General features: G+C 42.7%; 1 protein-coding gene across 6 annotated transcripts in view; it reads left to right on the top strand.

Moving 5' to 3' along the window:
* Window positions 1-20,980, top strand: part of RREB1 (ras responsive element binding protein 1) — a 122,096-nt gene that overhangs the window by 64,903 nt on the left and 36,213 nt on the right. For all 6 annotated transcript variants that reach the window (XM_069008158.1, XM_069008159.1, XM_069008161.1 and 3 more), the window contains 2 exons: window positions 18,000-18,144; window positions 19,301-19,440. In XM_069008158.1, coding sequence (XP_068864259.1) covers window positions 18,000-18,144; window positions 19,301-19,440 — 285 coding nt within the window. The remainder of the gene's footprint in view (window positions 1-17,999; window positions 18,145-19,300; window positions 19,441-20,980) is intronic.

The raw sequence follows: 20,980 nt of genomic DNA, 5'->3' as shown, positions 1-20,980 counted from the left end.
ATGGATTCAAGTGGTTGTATTAGAACATCTCTGGTTTTGTTGGTGTTAGGGTACTTAGGTATCCAAGTGCCATCACAAAGATGCCCTTTGGTATATTTATCTTGTTTTTAAATACACACATCAATATTTGTTTTTACTATGGACAACTTACTGCACTATAGATCTGGCAAATTCTCTGTAGTCCAAGTTTCCAAATTGTATTTCACGTAGTTTCCTTTGTAGGGATGTAGCAATATGTACAGTTGTCAGCTGAGGAAACAAAATGTTAAAGCACATGGATTTTCCTTCCCCTCTCACATCCCTTGATTCAGTATTCATTTATTTGCATGGGTAGAACATCTCAGAGCTGATTAAGACTTTGTGGATTCCCACATAGCCTTAGCCCCCATATCAAACAGTTTACAACCTACGAAGAAACTGCAAGCCAAGTGGTGGAAAAGAATACTGCTCACAAGCAGAAAGGCTGGAGTGATGGTTACGGACTGGTTCTGTGTGGAAGGGAAGAGGTCTTGTTGCCCTGATTATTACCAGTAATTTTCTAAGCAGTGTGCTGTAGGTGGAATGAAAGGGTGATTTTGATGACAGTAGGAGAGATAACATAGTCCTGCACAATGGGAGCAATACCTGCTTGCAGAATTACCTTTTCTTTATCATTTTGTTCATGTTAAACACGTAGGTGAAAAGAGAGGGAATGCAGTTTTGTAATTCCGTATTTATTTAACTTATAATTGATTTGAACTGGGGAGAATTGGCAAGATAGATAAAAAATGAGAAGGGAAAACCACAAAGAGATACTGGCCTTGGGCTCTGAATAAGTCACACATCTGACTCATCTGACCAAAGGTGTTGTGAGCCACGTTGTCCAGGTTGGGTCATTATTCTGCGTGAGGTGCGGAAGGCAGGGCCACTGCTGAGTTGCAACTGATGCCACTGTCAGTATCCAAGGGTGACTTCCAGTGGTGGAACTCTAGGATGGTCTGTCACTTGTGTTTGGGCAGCTTGCTGAAGGACTGCTTGTGTGGTTTATTTGGGTTTTTGCTCACTGGGCATCTCCTATGCTCTCCTAGAAGCAGGAAAGGGAGGCTTCCCCTGAAACTTGACTCCAGGCCTATGAGAGACTGATGTAGTCACCTTTGCTGATGCAGGTTTCCCCATATACAACTCTTAGCATGCTTTTGTAGCAAATTTATAGCCGGAATTGCCAGGCTCAGTGACTTGCCCAAAAAAAGTACAGATCAGAACCTTCTGAGGAGAAGGTAGTTTGGTTTTAATTTTTTCTCTTAAAAAGATGATGCCTGAAGTTACCAGGATGGAGTGCTGTATTTACTGACTGCACTAAGAAGGACCGAAGTTCATGCAAGGAAAATCTTGATATAAAAAGTTTTTTCCATCTGATAGGTGCCTGTCTGTTCTGTTAAGCTCCATCTTGTGTAGGGCTGCCCTGCAGCAGCAAAAAGCTGTTCCTGAGCTTGGTATCTCTGCAACAAGTGACCCCAGACCCATGACAAGCAAAATCCTGAGCACAAAGAAATATGCTGGTTCTGCTAAAGGAGAGTTGTGGTTGGCAGACTGTGCCTTCTGGTCTTTTTCAGTGAATAAGCTTTTCTTGTTGCTGTAACCAACTGTAATACTGGATCTTGTTGCTGTAGGAAAGCATGAATGTGCAAGTAGGCAAATGAGGATAAATGCAAAGTGAAATCAAATTTTTTATCTGGTGCTGTGGCATACTCACAAGGAAGATTTTTGCCCACCAGTACCTCCTTCTGAAACAGGTATTTCTAGTCTATGATGGTGTGAAGTAAAATTCTTTTTCAGGCATCTCAAACTTAGCTGTAGCATCATGTCCAATGGACTGTCAGTGCTGTGGCTGAATACCTCTCACATCTCATTCAAAACTGTTCCTGCCTCAGGATTCCAGAGCAAGGACCTGTTTGCCAGGTCCTGCCTCATGTGTAACTCCTGCAGGCCATGTCTGTGGTGGTGCCATGTCTGTTCTTCTGTACCAACTAGATGACAGCACAAATCCATCTTTCTCTACTTTTGTGTGCAGTTCTTTTATTGTTCTCTGTTTTTGTGCTGTGGTATCCAAGTAGTGACAGATGTATGTCCAAACCAGAAAAAAAAAAATTTCTCATGTGGGCCTGGTAGCCAGCATGGTGGTATCCCTGGACCATTGCACAGCGTGGGGTCAGAGGGAGGAGTTACAGGTTTAGCAGAAACTTGGGATGTGCTGGTAAAGAATCAGTGTAACTTAGGAAGGTCCTGCAGGAGCCTCCCAGGTATTACTGCACTTCCACCACATCTGCTTAGTTCACAGGAGAGCAGCGAGAGAGAAGTTGGTCTGCTGGTATCCGAATGGGGGAAAAATGTGTAGGGTTATGCCATGTACATCCCCTCTTCTCTTTCTCCTCCTTTGCCATGTTCTGGCTCTCATTTAGCTGTCTATACTATTTTTAAATCCAGACTTTTAAAAGACCTTTTAGGGGAAAAAGTTCAATGGAATGATTTTGTCCAGGGAAATACTGTGCCATGGGAGTACTGTTCCATCACAGAATGAAGTTTCTGATCCATTTTTTGACCTCAAAGCATCCACATCATTAGACATTCAGCTGAGTAGAAGAGGGAAGGAGACAAATTTTGGTTGCTTTTTTGGGTTAGAAAATGATTACCAATGTTGTTTGTTACACTCTGAAGTGCCCACCATCTCCATCAAAAGTATTTTTTTCCCACCCTCACTTTACCAAGGGAGAAAAAAAACCCCAGAGCTCTTACTTGATGCTCTTCTGCATTACAGTAGAACTTCACTACAGTAAAACTTGGCAATAGCCAAACTTTCTGTGGAGTGAGAACACTGTTTCTTGCACATCTCTCCTTTGAGTTAGTGTAGCTGTTGTGCTGGGGTGTTGCATGTACTCTTCACTTGTGAAATCGATGCTGGCCTTCCTGACTCCCACAATACATGCAACACTTCATTTGTAAATGAGTCATGACCTCTCACATGAAGTCAAATTTCTTTTTGTTGTGCTCCTTGGCTCCTCATCAACAAGTCAAGTTGAATGGTCACGGCAGACTGGGGTGGAGGGGGAAGGTTCTCTCGTGCAACACTAGTAAGAAAAAGAGGTTAAAACCTGCTTCCTTTTCTGACCAGCCTGACTCTTGGCCAGGATTTTCAACCTTGAGCCTGGGGTATCTTAGAAAACTCTCTTACAGGCTGCCAGGCTGTTCAGGAGTGGCCTGAGCCTTCTGTGGCTCACAGTCACACTTGGAGAGAGCAAAGGTCTCTGGAGAGTGCTTAATGTCCAGAGCAAAAAGCTGATTTTCTCATTCTTCCCGATGGGCTGTCAGTCTGCCTGCTGCTGTTTCAGTGCTGCTCCTACCGTTTGTGGAGGGTTGGTGCAATGTGATACAGCTGGAAGATCTGTCAGTGCCTGGTATCAGCATCAGGAATTGCTTTGGAGAAGAAGACCTGGAGATGATGATGAGCTTTTTAGAGATTTCTTTTTGACCAGTACTTGAAAGAGCAAGTCTTCTTGACAATAGCAAACCTCCTAGCATCAGGAGGTGATTAGGAATTTGGGGGCATTATTTTCTTGTGGCTTTTTAAGAATTTGGAGGAAGGAGTTACATCACAGTAGTTTTGAGTTCAGCATTCCTGTAACTGGCACTTTAATGATCAGTACATAAGAAAATCTGCAGTTTAGGATATGCTTTAGCCTCCCCCTTTACTAGAGAGACAGACCCTGTGGCTTTCTCTCAGTCAGAGTGACTTAAGTTAAATACTCCTATCTCCATCCAGAGCATAAACTATATAGAGGGGAAAGGGGTGTATAAATGGTTTCTGTAACTCTGTAAGAGCTGGGGATTTCCAGTGTACTGTCTCCAGTCAAAAGATTGCAACTGCTAAAGACTTTCCAAAGGTTTTCCATCTGTACTGTCATAGTAACTCCCTAGGGAGTTTATCTTTGAATAATCACAACTCTGAGGAGCCCTTTTGGGTCTAGACTCTGACACCAAATAGGAGGTTTCAAGTCTCTTACTCCATCTCTACCACTGCCTCTCCCCAAAATGCAGACAGAGGAGTTAGGCTGCTGCTGTGGATTGTAGTTGTGGTTTTTGAGCATTAGCAAGGGATCTTGAGGTAGAGAAAAAAAGTTTTACTTGACTTACTGCGTTGCATTCGAGTAGAACGTGCATCAGGCTTCAGTGGGAAGGGCGATGCCTCCACTTGCTCCAAAAGTGTTTCCTTTGGGGGTGGAATACTTTGCCAGCAGTTCCTTTTCCATTTCTGTGACTAAGGATAGTCCGTGCCTATCACTTTGAAGTCACATTTTCCTCCCTGCCAAAGACACGCTCTCCCATGCAACTAGAAGATGCTAATGGGATATAAATGCCAAAAGGGAGGCAAGAAATGACCTTCCTGCCAGTTTCCAGTGGGAAGCTATTAAAGCTCTGTGGCAAGTCTGAAAAGAGTGAAGGGATAATGCATGTATTTCAGCCACAGCTTCCCCAGTTTGGTAAATGAAGGTGCATTGTCCATGGCTGGTTTTCTCCAGACCATCTATGTAAGACAAGTAATGCGAACTAACTGAAGAGTTTCATATGAAACCAAAATGTAGCAAGTGTCTACCTTCTTTCTCTTCTTCCATTCCTTGCCCTATATGTAACAAAACTATTCAGAATGGCTTTTTATTTACATCCTGCTTAGGTACTTGTGGTCTGTTTATGTACCATCTCAGGAGCAGGTCTCAAAGTTTAGGGATTTTTTTTTTTTTTTGGCACATGCAAAACACCACATGCAACAACCACATGCAGAAGTCTTTGAAACTCAGATTGGAAGATCTGGATCGCAGAAGCTATGCTTTGAAGCATTCTTACAAAGGGTCCTATCAAAGAAGGTATTTCTTCTTTTAATTAAGAAGGCACTTTCATTCTTAATCTTACTTTCAGTACTAGATAGTTTTCCCAAACTTTTGATTTTAATATGCTGTGGAGAGATAAGCAGCTGTCTTTTTAATCAAGGTAGGGTACTATTCTGATGTTCAGGTCTTTCTGCAACAACACTTTATGTGTGCACCTGTGTGTTGCTGAGTGAGTTTCTTGAGAAAGACAAAAAATGCATATGCTGGAGGGTAATCCATAAATTTGGCATTTTAACCAGCCATCTTTGCTGGCACATGAAGAGCATGCACGTCTGGAAGATTGTAACACACTGCTCAGAAAATGAGTGTGGGATCCTGATAAAGGTGTAGGGGTTGAGATGTGTACACTGCAGTGGTTTCCCTGCTCCCTTTAACAGGAGTCTGTGTGTCATGGGCAGGCATGCACACAGGCCACCTGTGACTCTGCAAATATCCAATAGGCAGCGTGTCCTCAAGATCTGGCTGAATCCATCCTCTCCCTGCATTCCACCTGTGAATTGCTCCCATGTTATTTATGGCATTGGCCTGCTTCCAGTACGTTGTGTGTGCTTTGTGGGGTGCAGCACAGTTACAATGCCCAGTCTCTTAGTACAAATAGGATCTCTGTAGTAGTCCAGCACATGCAGGCTGGCATTTGCTTAAGATGGGAGTTTTAGAGGCAGAGCATAGCCATATGCAATGACGACATTTTTTTTTTCCTCAGAAGAGGAGAGGAACTGTCCTACTACAACATGGTTTGTTTTCTGGTGGTTTGCAAGTGGAAGTTTGGTGCAGCTTTGAAAAACTGAACTTGCAAGATCTCGAAGCTAAAAACAAATAGCCAAGGAGGTCGCCACACAGAAAATTATTGACACTTCACACGTGTAAAAGCTGTCTTCTCATTGTCTTGCACAACTGAAATGTCTGTTTGGTCATCTCCTAAGGAGCTTTTATTTCAGTGTAGTAGTTGGTAAGCAGTGCTCTTAAATATTAAGAACCAGGCTATTCTACAGGCTTTTAAATCCATTCCTTATATGTGGAGGGATGATTTAACCACTGTCAGCATGCTAGTGAAAGATAAGCTTCAGCAAATGCAAATGCCTTAATTCTTCAGCAGGGATAATGAACACAAAGGACTAATTTCTGCTTCTAGTAATTAATGACTGTAGTTGTGGGATGCAGATGAGATGTGATAGCTGTTTCGGTTTTCTTTGCAGTTAAAAAATGTTTGTTACATTTTTTGCTAGTACATTTTGTAAATAAGGATGGGGAAGCAGGTGGAGGGAAGCTTTTGGTCTCTATCCTGTCAGCAGATAATATCCAGAATACGTGTTTGGTATTCTGCTGAGACCCCTATGTTTTGAAGAAGGTTAAATTAGAGAGAAAGAGAGAAAGAAAGAAACAACAATATGGCAGTAAGAGTAGAGTCTGTTTCTCTGTGTCTTTGATTCGAATTAGAAGACTACAGTATTTTTAATTGTCCCAGGAAGAAACTTTTGTCTGTCTCACTGTTGCTGAGTAGAATTACTTCTGGAAAGACTACATATAAGCTTTTATTTAATTCACATGACTCACAAGTAGGGTGCTCAAAAAAACCCCTCCACCAGTATCTTCAGCAGTAAAAGACTCTGGATGACCTCTTGTGCCACAGAACCTCTGAGCCCTCAGAGCTGAAAGGAGATGCCAGGATTTCAGATGGGTTACATGCTGCTTGTAGGCTTGGACAGTATCCCCCTTCAGTTATCATTAAAGAACAGCAAAGGAAGTTAACACAAAAACATGAATGCTGAGATCTGATTAGAATCAAGCGAAGCAAGGAAGTGCAGAGTTAAGATTTATATGCAGACCTTAATTAGCTCCATTGTTCTTGAGAACCTAAGCATACACAATGAGGAAGATTATACTTGCATCTCCAGAGCTCCTCAGTAACTAAACATAAGAAAGACTTCAGTCTTTTCAGTCCTAGATTTTGTGTGTGTGTTGCCTTTAAGCAATAGCAAAGTCTAATCTTGAGCATTGTAAGGTTGTGGATTCTTATGTTTTGGTTTTCTGCAGGCAACAAAGGGGAACACTCTTAATGAGTTTAGGTTTCTGGTGTGATTTGTGTCGAGGAGAAGGTGGTGTGATGTGGCAGGGTAATACCACCCTCCTCACAGGCAGTAACATAAATCTCCCGTATAACAGAGCGTATTGAGCGTAGCTTAGTGCTGCTTTGTTACCCATGTCACAGTTCAAATAAGCACAAGCCACTTGACAGATTAGACTCTAGTCACAGAGCACATAGCAGTGCAAGACCTTGATCTTTCCACATAAGTACCCTTTCAGGAATATCACCTCCTCTGAAGGTCTAGTATTCTGAGGGATGTTTCCTCCCCTTCTCACCTTAAAGAGCTACAAAATAAAACCATGCCGTAACTTAGCTAGCACTAGAAAATCCAGGAGATCTTTGAGAGGAGTTGAGGTGCTTTTAGTCCTCTGCTGCAAACCTGACATGTGATTCTTGTGGACATGTCAGCTCTCAAGGTTAACAGATAACATGTTGTTTTGTTCGCTTTTGGTTGGTGGTTTGTCTTATAGCTTGTACTTCGGTTGGGTGATTCTGTGTAGAAAATGCTGGTGGTGAGAAAGTTTGCTAGAGAGTTTGTATGTTAAAGTAATCTTTGTTCAGCCTGTTGTGCATGCACATCAGACAGACCACTTCTCCTATGAATGTGTATTCCCTCTGTTCCTCCTAGCCTCTGAAAAGATTCCTGGGCCAAGTACCCACGAGAATGAGGAAAAAGTCTATCACAAACTGCATTTGTGGTTGCTGTCATTCCACCTTTAATGTATGTCTTCCAGCTTTGCCTTTTTTCCCCTCAATATCTAACCTGCTCAACCTGTTCTCGTTTAGCATGCTGGAACCAGCAACTGCAGAACATACCCCCTCTCAGGGTCAGCAGGTTTTTTCCTCTTTCTTTCCTCCCCTCTTTTAAAAATAGGAGATTCCTTAACAGTAGTAGTAGCATTTGGGGAAGCTTCTGTAGCTGTTTAAAAAAAAATCTAAAAAAAAGTGAGGGGAATCTTGTCATTTGGAGTTAGCCAGGTCCTTTCACTGGGGTTGTTGAACCATGATGCTCAGACGTACGATGTACACAGCTTAGGCAAAGACACAGTCTTTTAAAGTAGTAGTGCCGTTATACAGCTGTTAAATAGTACACGACATGCAAATACTGCTTTCTGTTTCTTTAGGGTATCTATAGATATGCTGAGTTCTTCAGGCTGGTCTCTTAGCTGAAGTTTGCTAAACACTCTCAGTGGTTTTTTCATAAATCCGTAGAGTCAGCTTTCCAGTGCTGACTCATGTGGAAAGATATCCTGAAACAGAGAAGATGTACAAGTTCTGTGTGGCTGATTTGTTATGCCATTTGTTATACCACTGAAGCCAAGACACTTCAGTGGTAGCTTTTTTACAGTTTCAGATAGAGGGTAGAGAGAGTAAGGCGACAGTTGTTCATGGACTGAATTAATTCCACTTGAGGGCTGAAGTTCCCAAACTCCTGTAAAGTAGCACAGGTCATGCGGGGACTTCTGTTTCCAGCTCAACTAAACGGACATGTAACAAGATGTGAAACCTTTTTCTATTGCTTCTCTGCTCAGCAAGGGAATGCTGCGAGGAAGGAGGACCACATGTTCAGGAACAGGAGAGGAAATGGGCTGAGCATGTGAAACCTCTTTTGCTAGGATGCACTGGGAATAGTTTGCAGTTTGTGTGTGCACAGTGATAACCTTTTACTTCCTTACCCCTTGAGATACTTGGTGGCTGCTGATACCGGGGTAGTGTGGAGACCCTGCTTTTAAGGAAGATGTGCTTCCCTTATCTCGTGCAGCTTCCTTGCATGCATCTGTGTGTGTTTTTGTGTGTGTGTTTGTGTTGGGGAGAGATACTTGGCTCCATCTGCACAGGGTCCCCAGCAGTGCTGTGGCCGTCTGTTTTTTCCTTCTTGAGCTGTGTGACGCAGCAAGTTGTCCTGTGCTGTGCCATCAGGATTGCTCAACAGTGGAGTGTGAGAGGTAACCAACAGCAAGAGGGCTTTGCCTGGTTCTGGGAAGTAGCTGGGGCTTATGTTTGCTTGGTTAAGAAGAGGGTGTGGTTCTGGAGGGGAGGCAGCACATACTTAAAACTTCTTTGACTGTGTTTGCTCTTTAGGATAAACCTTTTCCCTGTTGTGATATACTTTCTCGAATTCTCTCTTTCCTTCTCTCTTCTTTTTCCCGTTACTAAAATTTAAAAATGGCTTTAATTGTCCTTACCATCTAATGACACTTGTTTTCTTTAAACATAAAGTTTCCTGAAAAATCAGCAGTGAAGTAACTGAATAAGGTTATATAGTGTGGTAACTAAAGGACATGCCTGAAAACCACAAATCTCCAAAAAGATTGAAGGAAACAGTTCAGAATGTCCCAGGCTAGATTTTTGGTACACTTAAAAAAATACTACTACTGCTTAATTTTATTGTTGTTAATACATTTTCTCCAAGCTTAAGGAAGTACAGTGGCCTCAAAAGGATCTTGTTTAATAAAGGAGGATCTTGTCCCATGTAAAAGTTTCTTACAGCTTGGAAGTCTCCTTGTAGTATTTGGCATTGTTCATTTAGGTCTGCTCTGAACATACTGCAAACTGTGTGTGACCGCTTGGTGAAGAGGTACTGGGAAGCTCACACTGCATTTCCTTCTCTTTTGCCCTCCCTTACACCAGGGTTGCTGCAAACTGCTTTCTTCTGCTGTCGTTTGGGAAGCTTTGCTTTGGAGGCATGGTTTGAATCACTTCCCTGTCACATCATCATCAGGCAAATATTTGTCTCCCTTTTTTTCCTTTGAGGTGTTCTGACAACGTTGCTGTTAGGGAATTGGAGTAACTTCGAGCCAAGCTGGGAATGCAGTTGTATCAATTTCAGCCTGTTTGAACTTGCTGAGTCCGTGCAGCAAGTAGTTACTTAACTGTGAATACAGCATAATTATTCAGAAGTGGTACCCCCTCCCCCCCCCCCGTTGGATTTGTAGATCATTATCTCTCCTCTCACTCATGCTTACAACTTGCCTTTATTCACAGCAAAGCAAAACTTTTCTCTAGGATAAAAATACAGAATGCTCTGTGTGCATGTGTGTGTATCATATGTCCTTAGGTATCATGTATTGGCAGCTGCATGGCACTGGCTAACTTTACAGACTTCCCTGGTAGCACTGAAAAGAGATTTGAAATCCATCATTCGAATTTAGTTACTGGTGGCTTCTTCAGCCTTAGCACACCCAGCCAGTCTTGGTGGATCTGAATAATGGCACTTCTGTCATCCTAAAGGTGCCGTCTGCCAGGAGAACCTCACTGCGCCAGGAGCCAGGCGGTGCCGCAGCCGCTCTGAGCTGGGGAGGATGCTGGGGGCGTGTGTGGCACCTTGGGCACCTGGGAGCTGCCAGGGGTCAGCTACACCCACGTGCCGCCACATGCTGCTGTGTGGGGAGGCTCCCCAGGGCCACATTAGCCTTGGTAGACGGTGCAAACAAGCGCTGGAGACTCCATGAGGATAATGAGGTGTGCCCCCGTGCCAGCAGGATGGCAGTGCCTGGCTGCTGTGGGGAGCGCTAGCAGGGGGATCTCTCCTGCTGGGCCTGCTTGCAGATGTGCAGCTGAAACGAGTCAGGGCATCCCAATCTGATCCTTCCTGGGACCTGTTTGCTCCACCCAACCCTTTCCTTGCATGAGCTGCAATGAATTTCCTACCATTGAGACTTCTGTGGCTCAGCTCCGTTTGGTTTGTCCCATGCTAGGGTTCAACACTGGTTACCACTGGAGTATATGGGGGTACTTGGAATTTGAGATTGCTCCGCAGTTGTAGGAGGGAGTCTCCCATATGACTGGGATTTTGGCATTTGATTTTCTCTTGACTTGCTGTGAAGTATGTGTGTTTGTCTGAGGGCTCTTTGAGCCATTTTTGGGTCTTTTTGAGGATACAAATATTAAACAAGCCAAAAAGAGAAGACAAACAGAAACTTGTCCTACTACAGATCATGTCTGATTTGCAAAACTACCTGCATCTTTTTGGTTCCTGTGATTACAACTGGCAAGGGCTGAGTGGATTGCTCTCTTAAGTGGGTGATGTAGGTAATTAACACTGGAAATACATTGTCAATACAGATTCTCTACATGTTTTAACAAACAAACAACTGACTAAGCTCTTTAACCCAAGGGTATAATGTTACTGCACTTTTGACTTAAGTTTCAGTCATATTCACAAGACTTTTAAGGAGGGGGTTAACAGCAGGGTATTAAATGATTGTTCCTAAAAATACTGCTGCTTCACTTTCTCTTTGTTTAGGATTTACTTCCTGTACATATCAAATGGCAGGAGCTTTGAAGAGAAGTTCCCTGTGTTTTCCTGCATTTCCCGATGCCTTGGGCTAAAGTACCATTTTTTAAGAAGAATCAAACAAAAACAGCGACAGAGATAATGTGACATAGAAATACCTGAAAAAAGATGTTACCAGTGTAATTTTAAAGGCTGTCTTCTCTTTCTTTATGAGACATTTTTCATTTCATGTGGCCTGAAGAACATCATGCTCCAAATTTCAGCCTATCTCAGATGCATCCTGCACTCCTGTTTGTTCTGATACAATGACACTAAGTTGAAGCTTTAACAAAGCAGACTGGTTTTTTCTAAGCAGAGATGTTTGGTCATGATCTGAAGGACATACTTTCAGGTTTTTTTAATTATTGAAAAAGGGTTTTATGATTCTTTGGAGTTTGTTTACTGTTATTTGGGAGGAGCAATGCAAGTGAAAGATCTTGAGACACAAAACATAAAGCAATTGAATCAGCTAAATTGTACTGACCAGCTCAGTCCTTCCCAGACTAGCTTGGGAAATTGAGTAGTTCTCTTTGTTGTAAGAGGAAAAACAAAGTGTTTGTAAATAAGGTGAAGGATGGAAAGCACTGATTTTTATTCTTTTTCTTTAATTTGAATGATTGGATGTGTGGCTTCCTCATCTTCAGAAAAGCATCAGATGTATGAGGATTTTCCACTTGTGTTTGATACCAAACTGCCTAGAAATCACGAGGGAGATGAGGAATAATCATGTGTGATAGAGTATAGAGTACATCTAGTGGTAAAGTGGAGAAACTTATAATAATAAGTGGGATATGAAGCCAGAACCTGAACTTGATACTGTCAGATGATCTCTGTGGACTGATAATGTCTGGATTCATTGGCCTCCCCACTGCGTTTTCACAGACGTGAGAGAGGAGAAGGGTGTTTATACATACACTGGATTCTGGGCTCAGGAATTAATCTTGATTTAGATGCTGGGACTTTCCCAACCAGGCCTCAGTGAAATTGCTTGCTGCTCCCCCTCTGGACATGCTGCTCCTTCTAATCAGACCTACCTGGCACAAACCTCTCTTGACTGAAAGCCAGCAGTGTTTGTGCTGCCATAGTTATAAGGGAGAGGCTTAACCCTGAACCCTGCTCAGGGGCTGCAAATGCACCCTTTTGTTCCATACCTTCCTTTTGCCTGGGCCTCCAAGCCAGACAGGCCTTTTTTCTTTGGGACCTGAAGAACATCAGGAGCCATGGAAACTGAAGGTGCAGCTACAGTGTGCTTTTTCCTCCCCAGAATTAAGAGATGAGGGATTCCCTTGCGTGCTGAGGGATGATTTCTATCCAAGAGCCAGAGTGGTGCTGATCAGGTTATCTGCATGCAAAGCAGAAGCTCCTGGTTTTGTTCATAATTCAGTGGGACCCGGAGCCAGGAGCCAGCTGCATCTTGCAGTTGCCTCCTTCAGGATGCTTTGGCTGCTCATTCTAGCCTTGAGCCAGCCAGTCAAAACCTGCCCACATTCTGGTTTTGGCATTGAAGCTGTAGGCTGCCCTGTTTTGAGACCTTCAGAAAGCTTATATGATCAACATGCAAATCCCTTTGGCATTAAGAAAATACATCAGCCCTTTTTAGAGATGTGGTAGAGACTGGGATGTGACCAACAGGAGCTGCATGTCACTTCAGCAGGACACGTGCTCCCCCGCCCTCCCCATGAGTCACCTCCCACAGACACTGTTCCGACACCATCCACAAGAGAAAAAGGAAAAAGGCACTTGAGTTCTGCATTTTTGCCTATTACTACAGAAATCTCTTCTTCAATGTAAAGTAGCAAAATATTCACTTGCTGCTGTTCTGGTGGAATAGTCGCCCTTCTGAAATCATGCTCTGCATTACAGTGTGGGGCTGGAAACTTTTTCTACCCATTTGTCTTAAAAAAAGAAAAAAAAAAAGGAAAGAAGGCAGGGGAATTGTGCAGTATCATCTTAGTCATCCTGTTCATGTGACCCTGAGAGGGGAGAGGAAAGTTGTGGCAGAAGAGGGGAAGCGGAAGGTGATTCTCAGGGGGAGGATGTAATGAAAGGCAGTCAAGCACTTGAAAAAATGTGATGTTGTTGGGAGGGCTGACTGGCACAGAGTCTTAGCACAGTTGGATCCTCTTGGCTCACCTGTGAAATTCTTTGTGTGAGGGGGAGGGAAGAGATTATGAGGAGGGCTTTTTCTCATGCAGCTGTGCTGCAAAAAACATAGTGTATAGCATGGTATTTCTTTTTTTTTTTTTTTTTGCATAGCAGTTCTTAAACATTAAGAGTTTAGTTCAGAGGTGGATCAGACCATGTTTGGAAAAGACTTTGTTTCCTCTTTTCATTTTGGGTTTATTTTTTGCAAATTTTTCTGGTTCTTTCTCTGGTCTAATTGTAAGTAGAGTTCCACCACTTTCTCTGAGAGGTTAATCAAGGCTAGCTAAGCACTCAGTGCGCAGGATTCCTCTGTAATACTAGGCTCAAGCTTTTATCTCTTTCCTGTCATCCTGTGTATCGTGGTTGGATTTTAGTGTTGCACCCTCAGCACTGTCCCAAGTGTATGTGTACTTGCATGCATGCTGGGGAGACTAATAACTATTATATGAGGTGCGGATTTCAGGGCTGCTCTGTACCTTCCTGAGGTCGTCTGCTATACTTGGGTTACTCTGTGGAATGGCTCAGAGCTGCTATTCATTGATTTAATTTAGGAAAAAAAAGCCAAGTTTCATCTGCTGTGATTTTGGCTGTCTTCTGAGCTGCAGTAGTGGTCGCTTTGGAGCTGCTGGCATGTTACTGTAACTTGCATCTGCAGTTGAACATGAACATTTCTGTGCATGCCCTTATTTTTCCCTTCTTTTTTTTGAACTACATTGTCACTTAAATTGTTGAGTGTTTATCTTTATTTTTTGGAACTGATGAATGTCATATCATTTTTCTTTATCACTAAGATGCTGAAAGCCAGCATGACTTATGAGCCTGTCTTTTGCATTCTAAGTATGCCAGTGTTGTCAGGCCAAAATATGTTGTTATAGTCACAATGGGAAGATAACTTCTAAACACAGCTTTGTTCCTGTTCTTCTTGTATCTTGGCAGGCTAAACAGTGAGGTTGAACATTTTCAGTGTTAGATACAAGATCTAATCAAGGCAAACCCTTCTAAAGGAGTAAGGCAACACAACTACTTCCCCCCCCCTTAATTATGGTTAGGAACTTTTTAAGTAGAAGAAGCCTCAGTGAAGGGAGTGTTTAAAAGAAAGGTTGTGGATGTGACTCGGCATTTGCTGAAGTTCAGCCCGTGTTGGGTGATAAATGTTGTCTCGAGGCAGAATGACATCCATGTTGCAAAGTAAAAGAGAGAGATGAAGATTGTGTCTATCCTTTGTACTTCTTGGCCCTATCTTCCCGCTTATCTTGGGCTGTAGCTCTAGTAATCTTTTTCCTCTCCACCCTTAACTTGATGCAGTGAAACTTGCTTAACCTGCCAAAGGAATAACCTGCTGGCTGTAATGTGGGCAGGTTGAGACTCTCCTTGAGAACTCTGGAACCTGCTGCTTTGCTTTCAGAATATTCCTATTTTTCCTTAATGATCACATGCATAGAGCTATCACAGTGACTGTGATGTTTGACCTACACAGCAAAAGTCAAAGGTGCAGTTAGGGTGTCTTCCTGTTTATAGCTCAATAGCTTAGGCTGCTTCCTTTCAAATATGCAAAACTAACACATGAAGGAATCATCACATTCCTTGCTGTGGTACAGATTCTGCTCTGGCTTTTAGGGCATAGCAAAAGCACACAACGTTGAAGGAAGAGCAACTGCAAGCAGTTGGGGCAGCCAATGACTGACACCAGACATAGCAGAGCCCCACCACTATGGTGCTGCCAGGTTAGCAAGCCCTGCCTTCTTGGCATACTTCACATTGCAAACACGAACTGCTGAACTGCTTTTGGGACTTGCAGGAGCCAGTGTGTTTGCATGCATTAGGTCATGCCAGGCAGAGGTGCTAGGTTGGGCTGGCACTAACCTGGAGGTCCCAAGGGTTTATCCTGTTGGTATGCTGTGGATGTGGCATCACACTCCTCTCAAGCAGGAGCCAGCTCCATCAAAACAAGCAGAGTTCAACAGGTGGACAAACAGCAGGAGGAGAGAACTTAGCCCTAAGGAAGCCGTTCTGCATAGGTAGCTGCTAAACAGGAGTTGTGCATACTTGTTAATGGTTGAAAAGAGACTTAAAAGAAAATGGGAAGAAAAAATCCCATGCCCAATGCATAGCAGTTTTTTTGTTGTTTGTTTGTTTTCTGGATGAATGGGATTTAGCTTGACTGATTTTGCTCTCTAGCTATCTGAAAAGTAACTGTCCAAGCAGAGTTAGCTGTACATCAGCTGAGCTTCCAGAGAGTTAGGCAGTCAGGCCTAGTGTGGATGCCTGGGGTGCAGAGACGGACAGGCACAGCAAAACCCTCTGTCTTTACTTTCAAGAGATCATTGAAACCGGAAGGCAGTCTTTACCAAAAAGAAATAAAAACACGGACCAACAATCCACCTTCCAGGTTTTGCTTTGCCTGGGCAGTTGAATATTTTGATTTTTGTTCCCCCATGCTTTCTGAATTTTCTCTTCTATCACTGTGGACAGAAACCCCTTGAACAAATAACTGGTTTCTTCTCCCTTATTCTTGTGTAAATACAGGCAACTCCAGCTCATGCTATTGTTTTATCACCCATGAAAGAAGCTCTAAGTAGCACTAGAAGTTAGATCAGTGCCACAGGGAAAAAAAAAAAAACAAGATTAAAGAAAATGAGGCAGTAGAGTATCTATAGATACCTTCCTGCAGGTTTTGTGAGACCAGGTAGCACTGGATTCATGTGGATAAATCAGTTGCTTTGGTGCCTGTGGTGCCAGAGCTACCAGAGGGCCAAGGCAGGGGAGTGCACAGCACTCTGTATGCTGTGTCAGCACCCCAGCTTTTCTCTGGGTTCTGGCGAACCTGGAGAGAGCCAAACGCTCAGAGCTTCAGCAATCCTTTTCCTCCCAGCTCGGTGATCAGCAGGGAAAGAGGTCAGACAATTTCAGCGACATTTCCATGATTCTGTGTCCAACCTGCTGGGCACATCTGCATAGATGTGACTGACAGGTGTCACCAGTGTCCATCCACCATTTGTGTGACAAGTGAGAGTTACTGTGGATCTGGGGAAACTGCAGGTTTTTTCCTCATGTGGACCTGATCCTCCAAGCAGCCCCAGCCTTGACAGATGCTGAAAGCAGGCAGTAGCTGAACAGCCATTTTAATCTTGCACAGGTTCTGGTACCTGTGGTGCTTTTGGCTTGAGGCTGTTCCTGCACAGCACCTCAGTCTGTGGTTTGAGACAGTGATTTAGATGCCACCATTTTTTTTTTTTATAAAGCTTGAGATCATGAAAGAAACATTAATAAAAAGCACTGTGTAATGAGACAGTCTTCCTGGCAGCTCCAGTGGGGTCTGCTGTGGGTCAGTTTGGTCCAGTGTGTTATCTCAAAGCATCATGCCCTTGGCATCCAAAACTAAAACAGATTTTATGTCATCACATCCAAGCAGTTATGAGAATGTGCAAGACTCATCTGGGTTACAACATTCACTCACGTTAGAACATGATAAATGTTCAGTCATGTTAAATGGCACTGTCTTGAGCTGTTGTGGATGTGACTTCTGAAAGATGTGCCCAAGTGCCATTAACATTGTCTCCGTCGTGTTTCTTTGAAGCCAGTTGTATGAACAAATGGCAACTCCTGCCTGCACTCAAGTTTCTACCTATTAGAAGCTAAAAAATTCCATTGTACCTAGGAGCATATGTTTGATTTTTTTTTTCAATAGCACTATAAATTTGAAGGTTAAATGAGGTTAAAGGCCCTACATTTACAAAAAAAGAAAAAAAACAAGAAAAATTAAAATTGAGCTTTGAGTTCTCAGAAGAAGAAGCACAGCAGCAATACCTTCCATCTAACTGAAGGGAGCTAGGTGACAGTGACTTTCTCAGGTTGCAAATACAGAGAACCAAGAGGCAGGTGGGTCAGGTATACAGATATTCATGAGACTGCTTCCTGAGTAATTGTCCCACTCCCTTTTCCTGTGTCTTTGTGACAAGAAACAGTTGTTTTCCTGGGAAGGCAGGTTTGTGAATGTGCCTTGGCAGTACTGAGTTTTGCAAGCCATACCTAATGCAGTGTAGCAGTGTGACCAGATAATCCTGACTTCAAAGCTGCGCTTGAAATTCGATATTGGGGTGCGCCATCGTCTTAAGGATGAGAAGGAAACAAATATATGTGAGAAATGGTGCTCTGACGTTGGCATATACAGATCTGTTTGAGGTACAGTCTCAAACTCTAGACAGAGAGCCAGTTGAAGATGGGGTGCTTTTTTTGCACTCAGAGCAGCTTTAGGCAGAACCAGGTCCTTGTGGCTCATGGGGAATGGGCATGGTGCTCATGGAAATAGATGGTAGCAGGGCAAGTGTCGTGGTGTGGGTTGGGACACGGGGGAAAGCTTGTGGGCTCCCCGCTGCGGCCCCTCACAGGCCAGGCACTGCAGAGGGCCAGTGCCAGATTGTGCCCCAGCTGTGTTTCAGAAGTTCAGGCCGGTTTATGGGATCTCTGATGGTATCCTTTAAAGGCAAACCTTAGAAGTGGTGTTGGCATTAAAATTTATATGGACTTCCCTCCCTGGGTTTGCCTCCTGACGGTGCTTCCCTCTCCTTCTCAGGCACATGAAGATTCATGAGAAGGATCCGAACAGCACAGCGAGCACCACTCCCCCCTCGCCGCTGAAGCGCAGGCGATTCTCTTCGAAACGCAAGTTCAGTCACGATGCTGAGCTGGACAGAGAGGAGAGGACACCTGCAAAAAAGGTTCTTTATGGGGCATGAAGCAAAAGATGTTCCTGGTTGCCTCCTAAATTGTCAGCTGTTGAGTTTGTGCAGTCAGCACAGACTTGTTACAGCTTTGCATATGAGCCATGCTTGTCCTGTGTAGCCAACACGGTTGTCTTGAGATGGAAAATGAATTTCTAATATCAGAGATTGAAATAATTCAATTCTTAAAATTCTTTATTGTTTAAACTTTTGGATTTGCTTATGATTTATAAATAATTACTGTTGGATGATAATAGGATGAACTATTCCTTTGCTGCTGCAGCTTTTCCTTTAGCTTTTTTTTTTCCTCCCATTTGTTTTGTAGTATTCTTGGAGGATGGTGATTTAAACTTTTAAAAAAACAATGTTTACTTCAAAAGCAGCAGCAGCTAAAGTCTGCTTTTGTCTTGATCTGGAGGGAAAAAAAAATCTACAGTACATTTCCCTTTCACAGTAGCATAAATCCTCCATTACTGGAGTTGCATGAGCGACCAGAAAATACTTATTTGAAGGCTAGATGTTTCCATTAGGGTTTTGTTTATGGAATATTTTAACACATCTCAGTCATTTGCACAAAATGTATGTTGTCTGCTAAACTTAACTCGACTCCTCCCACTTACTATCTCTAAGTGGCAAGCTAGTAGCAGTTCCATTTAGTGTACTATCCCTCGCTCTGTGCATGCTTTTCTCCCTGTAATCAGAAGAGAAGTATAGAAAACATGCAGAAGTTCATTGCTTCTCCCTGAACCACTTGACTTAGCAGTTGGCAGTATCTCAGTGGCATAAATAATTTAGGCTGACAGCTCCCCTGGCTTTCTGAAGGGGGAGGAATGCTAGTTCAGTGGTATATAAGCACATGGGTTTATAAGTTGTTCAAATCACAGTTCCTCATTGGAACTGATATATCTGTGACTCAGCTGCACACTTTATCCCCTACTGAGCCTCCTTTTCTGTCATGCATGTTCTTACACATGTGCAGAGGCTGTGTCGCTTACCCGCTGTCCTGAGGAATGAGTCATTTGTGTTGGCTTGCAGCAAGGTTACAGATGAAGCCTGCAACTTTTTTTTAAGAGGAAAACTTCAAATAGATTGCAAGTTCGGGTTGTTGCTTACAAGTTGGACTAGTGAGGTTTTTTTTTCCCTTTTTCTGAAGGTTGTCGAGGATGGCCACTCCGGTGAAGGAGATAAGAAGGCTGACGATGAAGTTTATCATTGTCCAGTGTGTTTCAAAGACTTTTTTTGCAAGTATGGGCTGGAGTCCCACATGGAGACACATCCAGATAATTCATTGAGGTAAGAGATAGTACCCAGAGTGTCTCTGCTCACCAGATGGCCTGAAGAAGCCTGCTGGGGAGGGGCAGGAGCCTCTCAGCCCCCTGTACTGTTAACTGCCCCCCTTTGTGTTTTTGAGCAGGTTTTTAAATGTTTTGCCTCATCTTGTGTCACCAGGGTGCTGTAGGGCTTAATTCTATTACATTTTGCAAATACAGGAAATCTTGCCAGTTAATAGCTGGAAATGTTTTTAGAAAAAATTAAAGCCCCTCTTCCTCCTCTTGAAACCCACCACTGTTACATAAAACTGTAAAATGCCAACATTGCAAAATTCTAACAAGTTAAACTGAAGATGCTTAAAACTTGATAAAAAAACTTGATAAAAGTATTCCGGTATCATCCTATGAGATTATTTTGTTTGTGGAGAAGAAAGCAGCTGGATAGAGTTTTTCAGTCATTGGAGTGAGTGAACGTAGATGAGTTTCTGGTTTCGAGTTTCAATAAAATGTTTTATGCTTTTCTGCCTTTTGAGGTTAGGGAATGATGTGGATGTTGGCTTAAATGAGCTTTTCTTAACAAGGAAAAATTATTTATTAATTGTTTGGGAAGGTGCTTGAATGTTGTGTTTTGATTCAAGTAATTGCCTCTGGGACTTCTGAAACTTTTTTATTTCCTGTTTTTTACCATAGAAAAATGTAGAGCCAGATCCATGAAGATATAAAAGAAATATTTTAAATCTAGTTGAAACATGTAGAAAAGCCGCTACTTTAGGAAAGGAGATTGTCTGTTTGCAGAAGCTTGTCAATGTTTTAAACTTATTTTGGGACATTGGACTAATGATTGTTTTGGAAGGGTGAAGAATTCAGAATCTTGAAGTGTCAACACTCACTCCTGGATACAGGTTCTTAAAAGAATGGCATGGAGCAGAGGCATCCCATTCTGTTAAATGGGATTAATGCTATTAAGCTTTTCCTTTTAAAAATTTTTATTTAGAAAACCTTGGTAAATACATGTAAAATACTTTTTAAGGTCATTGTTAATGTTGCAGTTAATGGGACAAGTTGAAAGCTTGGTCCAGTCAATAGTAGTTAATTAAACATACTTTGCTGTTTCTGAAGTAAATGAGGTAAATTTTCATTGTCGATCAAAGCTGAAACCGTTGTTCTCCAGTAAGAGCTCTGCAACCCCCACAAAATGGAGTCTGGGACAATTTTGCCTTACACTTCATGCTTTAGAGAAAGCAGCTGGCATATTAGGTTTATCCTGTCATTACCCTCATTTTGAAGCTTCTCTGAAGATATGACCTCTTTGCAAAGTTGTATTCCATGGACCTGAGTGGAGAGGTGGATTTTCTTGCTTTGCATGATGGATATAAGATAATGGAATAGATATCCTTCTAGCTTGGCAGCTTTGCCAAGTCTGCTGTGTCAAGGCAGCAAGACACAGTGGCAGTGCAAACATGCTGTTCCTCTTTATGCAGCTTTTGCTCTGGTATTAGACTTGCTTTTGGGTAATATTCTTCTGAAATGGATTTTGCCACCCTTGATTCTGTTGAGCAGCA

The sequence above is a fragment of the Aphelocoma coerulescens genome, chromosome 2 (assembly GCF_041296385.1).
Source record: "Aphelocoma coerulescens isolate FSJ_1873_10779 chromosome 2, UR_Acoe_1.0, whole genome shotgun sequence".
NCBI classification, from domain to species: domain Eukaryota; kingdom Metazoa; phylum Chordata; class Aves; order Passeriformes; family Corvidae; genus Aphelocoma; species Aphelocoma coerulescens.
Note: the sequence above shows the minus strand (reverse complement) of the source record. Positions and strands in the feature narration are given on the sequence as shown.